Genomic DNA, 15388 nt, shown 5'->3' on the forward strand with positions numbered 1-15388 from the left:
TGAATATCTGACTGCTGTGGTTACTAAACTGGGGCAAGAAAACCAGTACCTAAACAGAGCAACACCAGGTGAGAAAAGCTGGGTGTTTTTTTTTTTCCAGCGGTGTGATACCTAGAAGTATAAGGAGTACATGCTCATAATCATGTAGCATGTAAGAGCCACAGTAAAAATTTAGACAGGGATACGAAAAAACTTTCATTTTATGAAGCACAAATGTTTAACAGTTACTACAGTGTACAGTTTAACATCATAAAAACATTTTTAAAGTGTAGTATTCAATAATTGCACATAATTATACTAAAAATATATAAAACGGTATATTTAATGCCTTCATTCACAGTAAGAACTCTTCTGTAAGATTGAATATTCTTGTTTCTGTCCCCATTATTTCACTTGACCAGGTTTCTCTGCACAAATGTAGAACTCAGTTCTCTGACTCAAACACAGCAATCCATCCAGCAAAACAGGTTCCAGAGTAATCCAGCAACAGCGCTAACGAAAAAAGAAAAAAAAAAAAAAAGGAAAAAAAGTGGTCTAGTTGAGGAACCATCCACTCACAGGCCCTATACTGCAAACTAACTTCGCACTTGAGTTACAGGAAATACTTGCTTTGGAACAGCTAAAAGGTATAGTTCACTATCCAACTGCAAAATGAAGTAACTACTCTGCTGCATCTGAACACTCATTTTTGTTTCTCTGTGGCTCATCCAACCTGAACCATACCTGGTGAGATTAGAAAAAATAGCTGTTAAATATGCATGTTGTGTATTTTCAATGTTCAGGCATATACTCACAGAATGTTAAAAAAACAAACAGAAGATCTGTATGTTGAGTCCATAAATCAATGTTGTTGGGCAACATTGATTTGTATGTCATAAAACAATAGTGGTTTTTATTTGTTCATCTTCTTATGTATTCATTTTTTTGGTACATATCTGAATCTGATGAGTCACTTTCATCACCAGAAGAGTTTTGCCACTCGTGAGAGTTGTTATGACAGTGGGGTTTCTGCACACTTTCTGTGTCATCCAGGAGTTTTGCTTCAACAGCGTGAGTACATTGCCAATCAGCTGCATCTTCTTGGGAAGAAAGAAGAGCTGCAGAACTATCCACATTCTCTTCAGAGGTTCCCAACAGCACAGTTTTTAAGTTAATGGTAAAACAAGCACTGTCCTTTGGCCTTGAAGAATAGTTACAATTTGCCTCAGAGAAAGGATTAAGTAACTCACAACTTGTGTTTTTGTCTTCTTCAATGTCCGATTCCTGCTCTTCAACATCTTCTGGGTCAGTGTTCGGATTTTCACTTGCCTGGCTGCTGCTGTCATCACACATGCTACTTGCAGAGTACTGCATGGATGCATCTGGTACGTCAGAGGAATGAGGTACTCTGTTTAAGATATCACGCCTTGTATAGTCATGATTACTTATGACATCACTGTCATCACTCTCGTCTTCATCACTGACACCACCACTGGAATTATTTGCCCTTTTTTTAGCCTCTTTGTAAATGATCTCTATAGAGGCTATTTTTTCAGATTCAAATGTCCAAGGTGGATAGGCTAACCTCCTGATGAATACCTAAAAGAACAAAATGAATAAAAAAAAAAAAAAAAAAAATCAGACAAATTTGCACATATGCAAAATATGAAAAAACCCTCAGTCACAAGGTTGTCAAACAAAGTATTCCTTCTGTGCCACATTTTTGGCTTTTTCTGCAGACTTCAGGGCTCAGCTTTACTCTGCACCTCCCTGGATTGCTGAAAGTTCAAAGCACTGGGGGGAAATGCCAAAAATAATTAAAAAAATAACCTTAGACATTACTTGTCAAAGTCATGTTCAGCAATTTTACAGATGTGAAGGTAAGGACACAGCAAAGGACAGAAACACAAGGAGTTGATACCAATCTGCTTGTACGTGCACCTCCTTCCCCCAGTCCCCAGCTCAAGTATGTTTTCTTCCAGAGCCACACTGTTTCTTTTCCTTTGCTTTTTATTTTCATTCAACTCCACTATTTGGGTAGATCCCAACAGCCTGGTCCAGGAGTTAGTTTCTAAGGTGCTATGCCTAGCTCTAGGTTCCAGCAGCGGTAACTTGCATATGAATACCCTTTTTTTTTTCTACTAAGTGTATCACTAATCAGGCATTCACTATCACCTGTGTGTATCAGAATACAGTAAAAAAACATTACTGAGATGGAAGAAAGAAGACAGGTGACCCAGAGAAATGATCCTGAACTTGCTAGTAACAATTCTGGAAGTAACAAGTAGGATACTTTTCTGGCAGGGACATATTTGCACATAACTGCATTCCAATCTACAGTATGAGACACCTGTGAAACTGAAAGGTTGGGGACTTGCAGAGTATATCTACTTTCAGTAGATTTTTCTAGTAGCATTTTTCCTTTGACTGAGAAGCTACTGGTGATGTTACTCAGTAGACTCAGGTTTCTGTACAAATCTGTCCTGCACTGCGGTGACCAGAAACAGATATACTTCAGGTGTGGCCTGACAAATGCTGAGTAGGGTGGAATGATCTCTATCTGTTAGTAACTTGCCACAGAAGTAGCAAGAAATGGTTTTGAAAAAGCCTGAATATTTGTTCCATAGCCTACAGGCTGCTGAATCTTGTCTGTTCTATCTTTGACACATGTAAACTGCAAATTAAACCATATGTACTTATATAACTCGTACCTAATGAACAGGACTAGAAATTTCAGAGGGTAAAACTTCCTCCTCCCAAACAGGAAGGTTAAAAATGAGAATTAATACATACCAAAGTATGTGGAAGTGATTTATTTTGAAGAATATAGCCTCCTGCATGCACACACTTCAAGGCACCAGCTAACATCAGTGAAAAACATACAGCACATGTGATAACAACTGTATAATAATCTGCAAGTGAAAAAACCAAAACCAATTAACATATGTAAATGAAGTTTCCAGTATCCATATTTCACATTCAGAACAGCTATTTAGAATCACAGAACCTCTGTGATCAGAGGTCATCTGGTCCAAAGTCAAAACAAAACCAAATCTCAGATTCAGGAATTAAAAAAGAAATTACAGCATCATTGATAACTGCAGATAAATGCAGTTAGTGAAGATTTGTATGGCTTGCAGGATTAAGAATAGATCTATAGCCCCAAGGTGGATGGGGGTTTATGTTTCACTTAAAAATCCCCACAATGTTTATCACTCAAAAGGTACTTCCTCTCTTAGTACTTTTAGGATTAATTGACTTGTAATTGTTCCTATATTAAAAAAAAAAAAACCAAACAAAAAAACCCACCCAAAAATAACAAAAGAAAAAAAAAAACCACAATACAAACCCACATGCACCTAGTTAAGTCACACAGTCCCTTCCTGCCCCATAGGACAGTTACCTTGGTGAGCTACAGAGCCTGCAGCTACGCATTTCCAGGCGGATGGGATGGAATGTTTGTTTAGAGATGCAGTGACCATAACAGACACACAGTAATTTCTATTTGGATACAATTCTTCAATGACAGTATTAAAAACATCTTCAGTGGTTTTCTCATGGGGCCTCTGCCATGAGAAACAATGTTTCAAAGTTAGCTATGTGCCTAAAAAAAGATCCCCAACAGCTGGTGAAACTGCAAAGACTGACACAGTAACTCAATGGTTTACCTAGGCAGCTACTTCATCCCTAACTGTAGCTGTTGTCAAGATGCCTACCTTACATCTGTTTGTAAGCATAGTATTATCAAAGGTAAGTTGCCTATTGTCCCTAACTGTTGGTCACTGTATGTTCCCTTGAAGTAGCCTCAGATAGATTTTTTTTTTTTTTTTCTCTCCTGATTTCTGAATCAGAATGTCACTTGCAGTTTCAAATCTGTAGCATCTATGGTGGGAAAGCTGCGATCCTTTCTCTGTCTCCTGGCAGGATGAGTTAAATTCCCAACAGGTATCTGCCTGACCTACTGTTTACAACTTCCAGTACAGACACTCCATGCTCTACACCTGCTAGTGTGCCTACACCTGCTAGTAGTTTCTGCTAAAATGTCTTTCCCTTGTCTTCTCAGGGAATAAAACATAGAACATTGGCTCAAGTGATTATTTCAAGTAAAGATACAGGACAATTAGTATTCCTCTTCTAGGCCCGCTATTATGCGGTAAAAGGAAACTGAGGTTATGATGGCCATTCTCTTTGTTTCCTTCTAAGTATCTTCTGTTCATATATTCACATATTTGCTTCTGTGAATCTGCTAACCAGAGCCATTTTATGTTTTCTATATTTCTCCTCTAATGCATAAAAAAAAAACAAAAAAATCTTTACCTTATGCTCTCCATGAAGTGTTTTCAGTGTTATATCATAATCAAGCTCTTGATATATATCAATTAAAGACAGTAGCTTTCCATTTTCTCTGAAATAAGAGGTTGGCAGCTTTATGGTGACATTTATGCAGTTTATACAGGAACTGATATTAACTTCTGGTGGTCCGAGGAATGCTATTGAAAAAAAAAAAAAAAGAAAAAAAGAAGAGGTGGAAAAAATATACACTGTGTATTCAGTACCACTTCTATTTTGGTGACAGACATGTAGCTGACTAATCAGATTCCAGAGCATTTCACTGCTATAAAACCACAAGGCCTTGCAACATTTAAGTTCCACAGTCAAAACGTCTTTTCCCACATGACTAGATTTGAAAAACAGAAAACAATGGAGAAGAGGGAAGAAGCAGAAAGGTGACAAAGGCTTTGCTTCAGCTCCAGAGATGTGAGCTTTTTATCTATTTGAGAACAAAGCTAAGGTTAATGTATAGGAAAAGCTGTTTATTTTCTTGCTCATCATCATCTTCTAGCCACTCTCTAGAAGAAATTTTTGTAGAAATTCAGTGGCGTGTAGTCCTGCACATATTCATGCTAGTTGCAGGAAAGGCTATAGGGCTAAACTTAACAGCTGAGCTCCAAATACTAAAACTCTACTGAGAGTGGGACAGAGAACATAGTGAAACATAGTGACACTTCTGTGAAACTTCCACTGAGCGTTCAGATCCTCAAAACACGCCTGTGTTCCAAGAGCCATGCATGCTGCTTGTCTCCTTTCCCCAAAACTACATATCCATCAATACTGGAGGAACTTCCATAGTGAATCAAGCCTAGGATCTGCACACAAGAAAGGAGCAGGAACGTCGGAAAATGGCAGGAGAACAAACTATGTCCATAAACCTCCATTTCTGTGTAGTTCACTGGGAGGGTGGGGGGAAACATCAAAATGTAGAGTTTGCATTTCACTTTGTCTTTTCCACAGGCATGTGCATTTTGATCAAGGTAGAGACTGGTTTGCCAATCTCTGCAAAATTCAAAAAAGCAACACGCATTTGCTAACTACTTCTGTTCCTGAAATAGCGTAGAAAGAAAAAACAAACAAACAAAAAACAACCCAAAAGCCAAACTCCAGACAAGTTTAATACTCAGAACAAATGTGAGCTTTCATCTACTCCCAAACAGGAAAGCATGTCCTAGTCAAATGATTACACACTTATTCCTTTCTCATCTTTTGCTTTAAGTTACAAATAAACATTAACTTAAATCTGGTTACAGCCAGAAGTGTTTTTTATTATTGCTGGCTCTTTGTCACGAAGCTTTTCTGTCTTTGCTCAAATCCATCTGTCAATGGTAGTGAGATTCCAACATAGGTATTTTGAAGGCAGCCATCAACTACACCCAGTAAGAAAATATCTCAGAATATTGATTCTTTCCTATTCAGGCATTGTAAAAGAAGAAAATGCTACAGGGCTCATCTAAGTCCTGTGCCCTGGAAAACATGACTTTACTCAATTGCTTATGGTTTGAACTAGAGAACTACTAGCAAAGCATCCACCTTCAATTTACAAATTGCCAGTAATGGACAACCGGTCAAAGCACCTGATATTTTGTTCCAGTGGTCAATCCAATATATGCTTCTGTTCCTAGCTAAAATTAAATCTAGCTTCAGCTTCCTGTCAGAGCATGCTGCTATGCTTTGGTTTTGAGACTGAAGAAGCTTGCCACCATGTTAATTGCTGGTCAATGCACCTTCTGATCTTACACTTTCAAAAAACTAACTGCTGAAAGACTGAAGACATCCACCTTAGAGGAATGTTCTCAAATCCTTTTGTTATCCTTGTGGTTATTCTCTCCATCCCCTCCAATTTTTCATCATTTCTGAGACTGTAAGTGGACACAGCAGTGGATAGCTCTGTGCCGAATTTAGGGGTAATATGACCTACAATTTCTCATCCATAGTCCTCCAATTGTTCCTCATTCACTCTGTTACTTAAAAACTGAATACTAAGCACAACTAAGGGTGAAGCCACCTCTGGCATTAGAAGACGTCACAGCTAATAAATGTCTTCTTTCAGCAAGGAAAGGGAGAAGAGCACATTGATGAGCAAACAAGTAAATCTCTTCCCCTACACCTAGTGCAGGCACAGTATTTCTTTAACTCTTAACACTGACTACTTGAAGACACACAAAAAAATGTTTTGTGGGTTATGTATCTTAAGCGTTTAGAGATTTTTGCTTGTCAATGCGTCATATGATCCTATATCCTCTATATTTACACATACATTTTATTTGAAAATCAGAGCCTTGTCATTTACCAGAACTACTACTGTAGCCACTTATTTTAGAAAGCTATCTATATATTCCAGGTCTTGTTACTCATACGTGCTAGATTAGATACAAATCCATCTTCTCTTACATAAAACAATAAGCTACTGACCCAGTTAGTTTGCTGTATTTTAGTGTAAAGCTAGCAGAATATCATTTACACATGAGCTATGCATAAAAACTACTAAAATGAGCAAATGCAAAGAACTTACTGTCAGTAATTGGCACAAAATGAAGTACAGAAGAATTGAATTCTTGATTTCCTACAAAGCTCTGAACCAATGCAGAATACTGAGTGTTCACCTGTTTAAAATCATCTGTCAGATTACAGGAGAGTTGCATAATATTTGAACATTGTTTAGCAGTCTTCCAGTTCCTGTAAATTAAGACAAGTTAAAAGAAGACCAAAACAATCTATCTGGGGTTTCTCGTATAAAAAAGTAGGGGGCAGGGGGAGGGGAGGAAGCATTTCGGAGTGGAAAAACAGACAAATAAACCCCCCTCTAGTCTTAATATTTTGAGTTGATAAACATAAAAATTAAAAATTGTGCCATAAAATATGACTTGCCTGCGGTCAGTGTACAGCACACGATAGTATGTTGGCATAGTTGGATCACTTTTTGCCTGCCAGGACAAAATGTGCTGAAAATTGTAAGACTTCATTTGTAGCTTTTGAGGTAGCTCTCCCAGAAATCTTTCTAGAAAGGGGAAAAAACCACCCAGAAACAATCAGTATGTTTGGTATATTGTTTGCCATATGAATGGCAAACAAATGTGAGATTGCAACAATTCTAATAAATAAACCCAATTAGAGCAGCCCAATATTTGTCCCAAAATATAGAGTTCAGCACAACAGAAACAATAATGGAAAGGACTGCCCTCCTTTATTAAGTCCTTCCTTCAAAAAGCATGAAGTTTTAAGACGATGCAAGTTTTTTGAACTCTGTTAAGAAAATCATTTGAAAGACAATAAAAGCCTCTTACCAGGCAAGCTGTGACAAGCCGTAGATAGAATGTTGATTAACACTGGAAAATAAAACTATGTATTAATGCATTTGTACATATATCTGATTACTAGTCTACTATTGGCAGTATTAATTTCCAACAATTAGAGACAATACTCAGTTCCGTCAGTGGAACTGTTTCTTTCACATATTCTTGCTGCGACTTTCCCCTACCCTTCCCTCCTTAGAGTATGGGATGATCCCTTCCAACCTCTGTCATTAATTGAAGGCTCCCAGGAGCTCTTTGATAACTACACTACTATACTGTGCTTCAGGCTTATGCTGATCCCTGACAGATGAGGTTCATGACTCAGTGTGAATAAATGTTCTTAGGATGTTCTTATCAAATATTGTCTTAGAAGATTCTGACTATATTTCAAGTAGCTCACCCTGCCTATTAAACACCGTTTTAAGTCATAAAAAGAATCTTAAGGCTGGTCTGGGAAAAAATACTGTTACTGCTTGAGGAACATTGTTGAATCAACTTCACAGATGCCATTCTTTGCTAAATGTGGGGAGTTCTCAAAGCTGTAGTTTTAACAACTTTGATGGACCACCCACTGTCTCCAGACAGCTAACACTTGTTAACTCCGTATTTCAGTCTCTATTTTGTAACCCCCTGTCTATTTTGTGTCCTGCAATGCTACAGAAGTAACATTTCCCTGTGGTGTTTAACTCTACAGCATTCTATTCTCTACCTGCAAAGGAACAGAAAGAACGCCACCAACAGATGCCACAGCACTTCTGCCACAGAACGTGGTTGAGGCCACATTCAGACTGTTAGTCAGGCCTTACTATCCAAGTAGACTCTTGAACCCAGCCTTCTTGCAGATCTTGACATTTTAGAGATCCCACATCTTCTTGTATAACCTCTGTAAGAGACTGTTCACCCACATCCTCACTGTATACAGAGTTCTTTTCTTTGACCAACCCAGTCCTGCATCATTCATACATTTTCAGCACAGTGCTTCAAGACACTCTTGAAATAATTGTTCTGACATTTCTATTTATTTTTTTTTTTCCCTCAGGATCCTTCATTTCCCTTCCGCTTTCTGACTGCAACAAAAATAAAATTCCTGTCCTCATTTTAAAGGCATTTTGTGATCTGTCCTTCTATTGATAAGATGTCAACTCCCAGATTTAGTTGGCCAAACAAGTTGGTTTAATTTCAAATATATATGCTTGTTCTCATGCTATAGAATAATTCCATGGAAATATCTGCAAAATAACTTATTTTCCTTAAAACTCTTCACTATGTACTCTCTTTCGCCTTGACACCTAAACCCTCTACCCAAAAATATGACAATACCCCAAACACCACCGGCCTGCTGTGTCTGATGAACTGTGCTGATTAATACTGCCTTAACATTTTCTTTTATTTTCCTAATCTCACTTAGAATGGTATTTTCTGTAGCATGACAAATGTCTTTGACTTTACATTTATACAGCAACTAACACAGCAGCACTCTGGTCCACAGCTAAGGTTCTCAGGTGCTACACTGTGATGTGCATCCTAGTACCAGGATACAAATTCCTGGTCAAGTAGAGGGGATTCAGAATAGTAGCAGGTCAGTGGGAACTGTCCTGTCCCAGAGACACTGGGAGAATTTCCTAATGCATTAATGCAGTCATTTTACAATCCTCGTCTACTTTTACACAGAGGGCTGCAAGAGGGAAAAAAATTCCTGCTCAGTTAATTAAAGAGATACCTGGACCGAACCTTTACGGCTGCAGGGAAGTGTCTTAAAAGATGACCTTTAATTAGCAGTGGGCATACACAGAAGCACACACAAATACGCTTGGGCACTAAGTTGGTGGAAGTCATTTAGGATGGATACTTAGCCAAGTATCTCTTATAAATCTGGCTCTTCAGTTATCTGTCTTGCAAACATTAAACAATGCTCCCAGCATCCTTTCTGAAATTAGATGCAAAGAGATTAAGCAGATCACTTGTGGAAATATAAATTTGCTGCATACGCAACTCATGAGAGAAAACTCATCTCTCAAGCTTCATTTTGTCATCCAAACCACAGACATCTTCTTTTTTTGCATGTCTTCCTTCAGTGCTTGTTCTTCTACATTATTACTGAGTAATAAACATCCCCTTAGAGAAGTGCAGTTAAAAGTAGAACAACTAATTTCCTGTCATATAGCAACAGATCACCTATCTGGAAAAAAACATCCTATAGGTATGAATAACAAAGCAATACTTTAACAGTTATTATTCTTTACCTGAACACAAGCTCAAATTTGTGATCATTTGTGTGAGGAATTCTAATGTGCTAACAGGCACACAGCCTTTACCACATTAAGACTAATCCCATTATAGAAACAGGTAGTTTCAGGGCGCAGATTCTAGTAATGACACACTTCCTTGGAGCAAGCCTTTCAGATTAGGGAATGTAAACAGTCTGTTGTCATTCTCTCTAGCACCAGCCACCTCACACATGTCAGCCATCTTGCCAATATATTGTGTGCCGATATAATGTTTTTTCTATTCAAGGATCCTCAGATTAGACAGGCAATTTTATGCCAATATTTGTAATTTTTAAATGTGTCTCTCCTCTCAAAATCAAATTCCATTCATCAAGAGTTCAACCTGCCTCAGAATTTTGATTCAACAAACATGCTTAGCAAATACAGTTGGAGAGTTGCAAAATTTTGTAGGTTATGCTCTTACGTAAGAGACACAAGAAAAAAAAACTTAGACCAGATAAGAGGGAAAATTAAGACAGGAGAGATAAAGATGGTTTGCAAATCAAATGTAGAACTTTTTTCCATCTTATCTTTTTTACAGAATTAAGTGTTCCTAGCAAAGCAGTTTCTCACTATAACTACAGCTCCTAGCTAGCATGCTAGGAGCTAACCTAGCTAACAAGCTAGGTCTGTTGTGCCTGCTGATTCAGAAACTAAGGAAACCTGAAAAAGTTAGAATAAGAGATGAAAAACAACATATCCAACTAAGAGTTCATTGGACATTTATAGGCAGAATGCAGTATGCTGTGTCAAAGCATTTCTTTATTATGTGAAAAATCCAGGTTTATGTATAGAATGAGTGTGTAGAATGTAATACACTAGATTCTTGATACTGTGACTTATTCCAGGGAAAGCTCTATAAGATGATGGTATCTTACTTCAGTAACTCAGGAGGAGTGTTAGTGAAAAATTAGCGTTATTACTCCTCTTACAATATAAAGATACAGGCAACTTACCAAGTTGATGAAAATGCATTGGTATATTCATCAGTGTTTCCACGGCAGTTAAGAAATATAACCTACGGATTGCAGAACAACCATTTTGCTCCTGTACCTGCAAACAGATGAAAACCAACCACATTCAGCAAATCACCTCAGTAAATTACTTGCAAGAAAAACAGGCCTATGTACAAAGAGTTACTTTAACCTCCTCAATGTCTAGGGAGAGGCAGAGGTTCTGAAACAGTTACTGCTATAGGTGAGTAAGGCCAGGATCCTCAGATCAGACAGGCAACTTTATGACAACAGCCCTTCCATTTTTTTCTGTGGAAAGATCTCTTACAATTTTAAACGAACACAGAAAACACTGTATGGTACAATGAAAATAAGCACTACTTGGCTTTATTTCAAATATTACAAGAACTCGTCATTGTTGTAAAAATTGTTGGCAGAAAGAGGGAGGTTAGAAAAAAAAACCCAACTATAAAATTAATTATGAAGTTTCTGCTACATTTTTCTAATACAGATGATCTATTAAAATATTTCCTCTCCTTGATGTTGTATTTTTATTTTATTTATTATCTCCATAGTGTTAATATTTGCAGGATCTGGTTTTGGATTATAGGCAAAGTATTAAGGAACAACTGTGAAGTTATAGATGTCTGGGCAAGGGTATAACTATTTCCAAAGAATCTTCTCCTCAGGATTAATACAAAAAATGTTTTTTACACTTAAAATTATTTTTCAAATACAACTTAAATTATTTTCTGTGGAACATAACTTTTCAGAGAAAATAAATTGTCTTTAAAAAAATATTATTTTCTCTGGAAAATAACAACCAAACAAACCACAGCTTAAAATTTAAAATCATGGCAAAGCATACTATGGTCAAACTTAACACAGTATGTTAAAATCTGATTGGAGATGTCAATCTTCCTCTATTCAAAGTTTTAGCATGACTAGAAGCCACTAGATAAATGTTGAGAACCTGTATCTGTGCAACTGATAATCATCATTTCACAGACAAAGAGAATGTTCTTTTCAATTCGATTTGGTTCATTTATTAATTAATTCAAGCACAAGGAATATTTAGGAGATATAAAATACCAGTCGTCCTCTTTTCAATCAAAATGAAAAACTATCGATAAGAAGACAGAATTTACTAATCACAAAATCTTAAAGTTTATCACTAATATCAGCAAACTAGAAAGCAATTAAGTCACATACCTACCAAGTCCATTTAGTCTTGGCACTAGTGAATGTGACAGAAGAAAAAAAAATCATTTGACTTTCTCATTTGGATCAAGTGTACAGGTTATACAGTGTGTGTGTACATATATATATATGTATATATATATAAAAGAATATCTTTTTACTTCAACAAGGTTACCAGCTTTGTTCGGAAGTCACATAGAAACATAGTGCCAAAAAATACTACTTTCACAGTCACTTTAGAGAACAGTTACAGCCCTGGAATCTGAATTTTTAGGCTGTTCAGAATTTTCTCTTGAGGTGAAAATTTTGAGGATCCCAAATTTACTTCACAAAATATATCCTTTGTCTTAATCCTCACAATTAATCACAAACCATATTGAAACCACTCCATATATGGTATTATGCAATAGATATATTTGCATATCTTTGATCCTTGCTGTACATGCTGTCGTGAATAACAACTATCCCACTCTTGGAATCTAAAGTGACTCTTGTATGGCTCTGTATGCTGAACACCACACTTATCTTAAATGATGCATGTTCAAAGTCAGGTTATGCATTTAGCACCATAGAATATATGTGTGTGTATAAATATATACACACACATATATTAACTTTATATGTATACATATATATATATATATGAAGTGAAAAAAATGAAGGTTATCTCTGACTTTGCGCAGTTGTTTCAATGTGGATGTCATCCGCAGATCTATCAATGTCAGGTAAATTCCAGAGGAAATTCCAGGGGGAAATCATTTCTGTCAGAACTCTGATTAGGTTTTGTTACTCTTCCTCTTCAGGGCCCCAGCAGTCCTTGGAGAGAAGTCACAGAAATACCCGTGAGTTTAGCCCTCGCCCACCTCATCAGCCTGGGCTCACAGTAACTCCCCTCAGAGCTGCTTGAAGCCCTCAGCACTATCAAAACTGAACTTCACTGAGTCCTGAACTGGAGTTCAGGCTGGGTTGTTTTGTATTTGCCTCCAACTAGACAAAGCAGGTTTTGAAAGCCACTGACTTGTATTTCAGAAAAGCTCCACATCAGTAAAGCAGAAAACACACCTTTTTCTTCAAAATAATCAGATGGCGTGTTCATTTATATAAATTACTTATTGGAACGTTGAGTGAGAATGAGAGAGACAGAAACCACAGAAGACGTTTCAGGCAGAGAAGTCAGCAGAGAATTGTCCTAAATCTACACACAGGTAATACAATGTACAAAGTAACTTTACTACTGAAACCATGTGAACTATGGAATCGCTCTGTGGGTTGTAGTATTATGCCCACGCTCTATTCTTGGCTTTGCTGGGGGACTTTGGATAAGTTGCTTCTAAGGATATTGAAAGAATTTAACCTTAATAATCCAAGTCCGTTACCCCCAAGTCCATCTCGCATACCCTGCCAGCAGTGCTCCTGGTGAGCCAGGCATGCCCCTGGAAGGGCCAGCGTGGGTCATGCAGCATTAAAACAGAAGGATAGACAAACTCCTCGGCTGTGGTGTGCCGCTCCAGCACGGCGGGGAGGACACAGTGAAACAGCATTGATGCCAAAAAACCTCGTCAGACTCTACCGCTGCCCATTTTTTTCTGACAAATTTGTGTCCCTGGGCTACACGATTACCTACAATGGCAACCCACAGGCTATCACTAGGTTCTGTTTTGCAGCCAGTGACATCGCCGAAGGAACAATCCCCATAACCCGCCGTTTTTAAGTGCGATTCCGCTGGTATTACACCAAGCCGTGCTGCGGGATTACCCGTTTCAGGCAACAGCGGCCTCCTCCACGCCCCCACCGAAACGCTAACACAAACCAGCGGCCTTTCCAGGAAACCCCTGCAGCTGGGGACGCCGAGCCCGGCGCACACACACCTCCCCTGGCTGAGAGAGAGCGCGGAGCACACCGCGGAGCTCCGTCGGGCGCGGCCGGCCTGGGCCCTGAGGGGGGTCGGGGTCCGTCCAGGCCCTCGCTCCGGTCGCTCTAACGGAACGTCTCCAACAGCCGCGACACAGACAAGCACCCCCGCACCACGGAGAGCGAGCCGTTAGGAGAGATGAGCGGTGGGACACAGGACACCCCGCCACCTCCCAGCCGTACCTCGCAGCAGGCGGCATCCCGGCAGCTCCGCGCCGCGCCGGCTGTCCTGTCCTGTCAGGCCGAGGGACGCGCCGCCTGAGAAATGGCGGCGGGGAAGCTGCGGCGGGTGGCTAACCCCGCCCCCCAGCGGTCCCGAGGCAGGGGTAGGACAACTCGTGGTGGGGTCGGTGTTGGGTCGCTAACAGGGCCGCTGCGGGCCGGCTTCAGGGCGCCGCCTCTTCCGGAGCGGGGTGTGCCCCGCGCCGCTGGCAGAAGGTTCCCCTGGCGAAGCGCAGCTGCCCGCCCCGGCGGAAAGCGCTTCCTAGCCTTGTTTCGCTTTTACATCCATCCTCTGGTATTCGATGCGTGTTGTCGTGAAGGAAGTCTCTGCGGAAGGGTGCGAAAGTGCTTGCTGGTGTCCTTGATCCTTAATGTTGAGGGAGTGCGGTGCTGCTGATAGGGGTTTTGTAAATATTTGCCTTATCAGGGTCCGAAATGGGTAAGGCGTTTTCTGTCGTGGTGTTTTCTGATAGTGGAAACAGCAGCATTTGGTATTCAATACAGCCTGCATCATGTAATGTGAGGGGTCATCATGGGACGGTCTTGGTACCTACCTGAGGTGAGCAAGGGGTAAGAAACCAGGTCTGGCTAGGGGACATGTCCCACTGGACCTGCAGCCCCACTGACTGACTACACCTCCTTGTCCGCTGGCCTCCATTTCTTCACTGATGGAGACGTGTAATCTTAGGAGTTGTTTGGCAGCTGGACATGAGGTGATGCTGCACCTCCTTAAGTCATACAAAGAAAAGGAAACCCGAGGTTTCCAGTTTCTGTTTAAGGCTGTTTTACCTGTGAGGCCTTTCTAATTTTTGTTAACTGGTTTGGGTTGGACTTTTTATTTGTTTGGGATTTTGGGGTTTTTGTTTTGTTTTTGTTTTTGTTTTTTTTAAGCATTATTTTTACAAAAATATTTCATTTCCTGCCATTTTTGCAGAAGCTCCCACAAACTTCCTGCTTGCCTGTCAGAAAAATTCACTGGCTCTTGTGGTCGCTCAGAACAAAGTGAATCTTCTGTCTGACTTATGTACAGGAGGGATAAAGCACCTGTAGTGAAGGGTGAAGGAGACCTAGAACTCAGTTTTCACAAATTTTGGTCAAGTCAGCAGGTCATAGCTATTACCAATCTAAATTGCCTCCCATAATGATCTGTCTGTAACGTAGAGGTAAATGTATGCATGAATGTTGAAATACTGCTTCCACTCATAGCTGTTGCTGATTCTAGCGCTCG

At 39.5% G+C, this 15388-nt stretch overlaps 1 protein-coding gene across 2 annotated transcripts; it reads right to left on the reverse strand.

Moving 5' to 3' along the window:
- Positions 1-864: 864 nt before the first annotated feature.
- IFNAR2 (interferon alpha and beta receptor subunit 2) lies at positions 865-14193 on the reverse strand. 2 transcript variants are annotated; one of them, XM_061453693.1, is made up of 10 exons: positions 14122-14193; positions 12891-13095; positions 10831-10927; positions 7599-7640; positions 7183-7312; positions 6827-6990; positions 4297-4469; positions 3383-3545; positions 2773-2891; positions 865-1578 (listed from the first exon to the last, which is right to left on the reverse strand). In XM_061453693.1, exons 3-10 carry the CDS (start codon positions 10859-10861, stop codon positions 901-903), a joined length of 1500 nt encoding a protein of 499 aa, XP_061309677.1. In that variant the 5' UTR covers positions 10862-10927; positions 12891-13095; positions 14122-14193; the 3' UTR covers positions 865-900. The 2 variants fall into 2 exon arrangements, with proteins under 2 accessions (XP_061309677.1, XP_061309678.1); XM_061453694.1 differs by lacking the exon at positions 12891-13095 and having other exon boundaries at positions 14122-14139.
- Positions 14194-15388: the final 1195 nt, after the last annotated feature.

The sequence above is a fragment of the Pezoporus flaviventris genome, unplaced genomic scaffold (genome assembly GCF_033815535.1).
Source record: "Pezoporus flaviventris isolate CSIRO_AGI_PZ_B2104156 unplaced genomic scaffold, CSIRO_AGI_Pfla_v1 ptg000015l, whole genome shotgun sequence".
NCBI classification, from domain to species: domain Eukaryota; kingdom Metazoa; phylum Chordata; class Aves; order Psittaciformes; family Psittacidae; genus Pezoporus; species Pezoporus flaviventris.

Coding starts and splice junctions, on each gene's coding strand:
- IFNAR2 (XM_061453693.1), bottom strand. CDS start 10,861: ATGAATATACCAATGCATTTTCATCAACTTG. Junction 7,313..7,598: donor GGCTTGTCACAGCTTGCCTG/GTAAGAGGCTTT, acceptor TCCCCTTTCTAG/AAAGATTTCTGGGAGAGCTA. Junction 2,892..3,382: donor AGGCTCTGTAGCTCACCAAG/GTAACTGTCCTA, acceptor TTTCACTTGCAG/ATTATTATACAGTTGTTATC.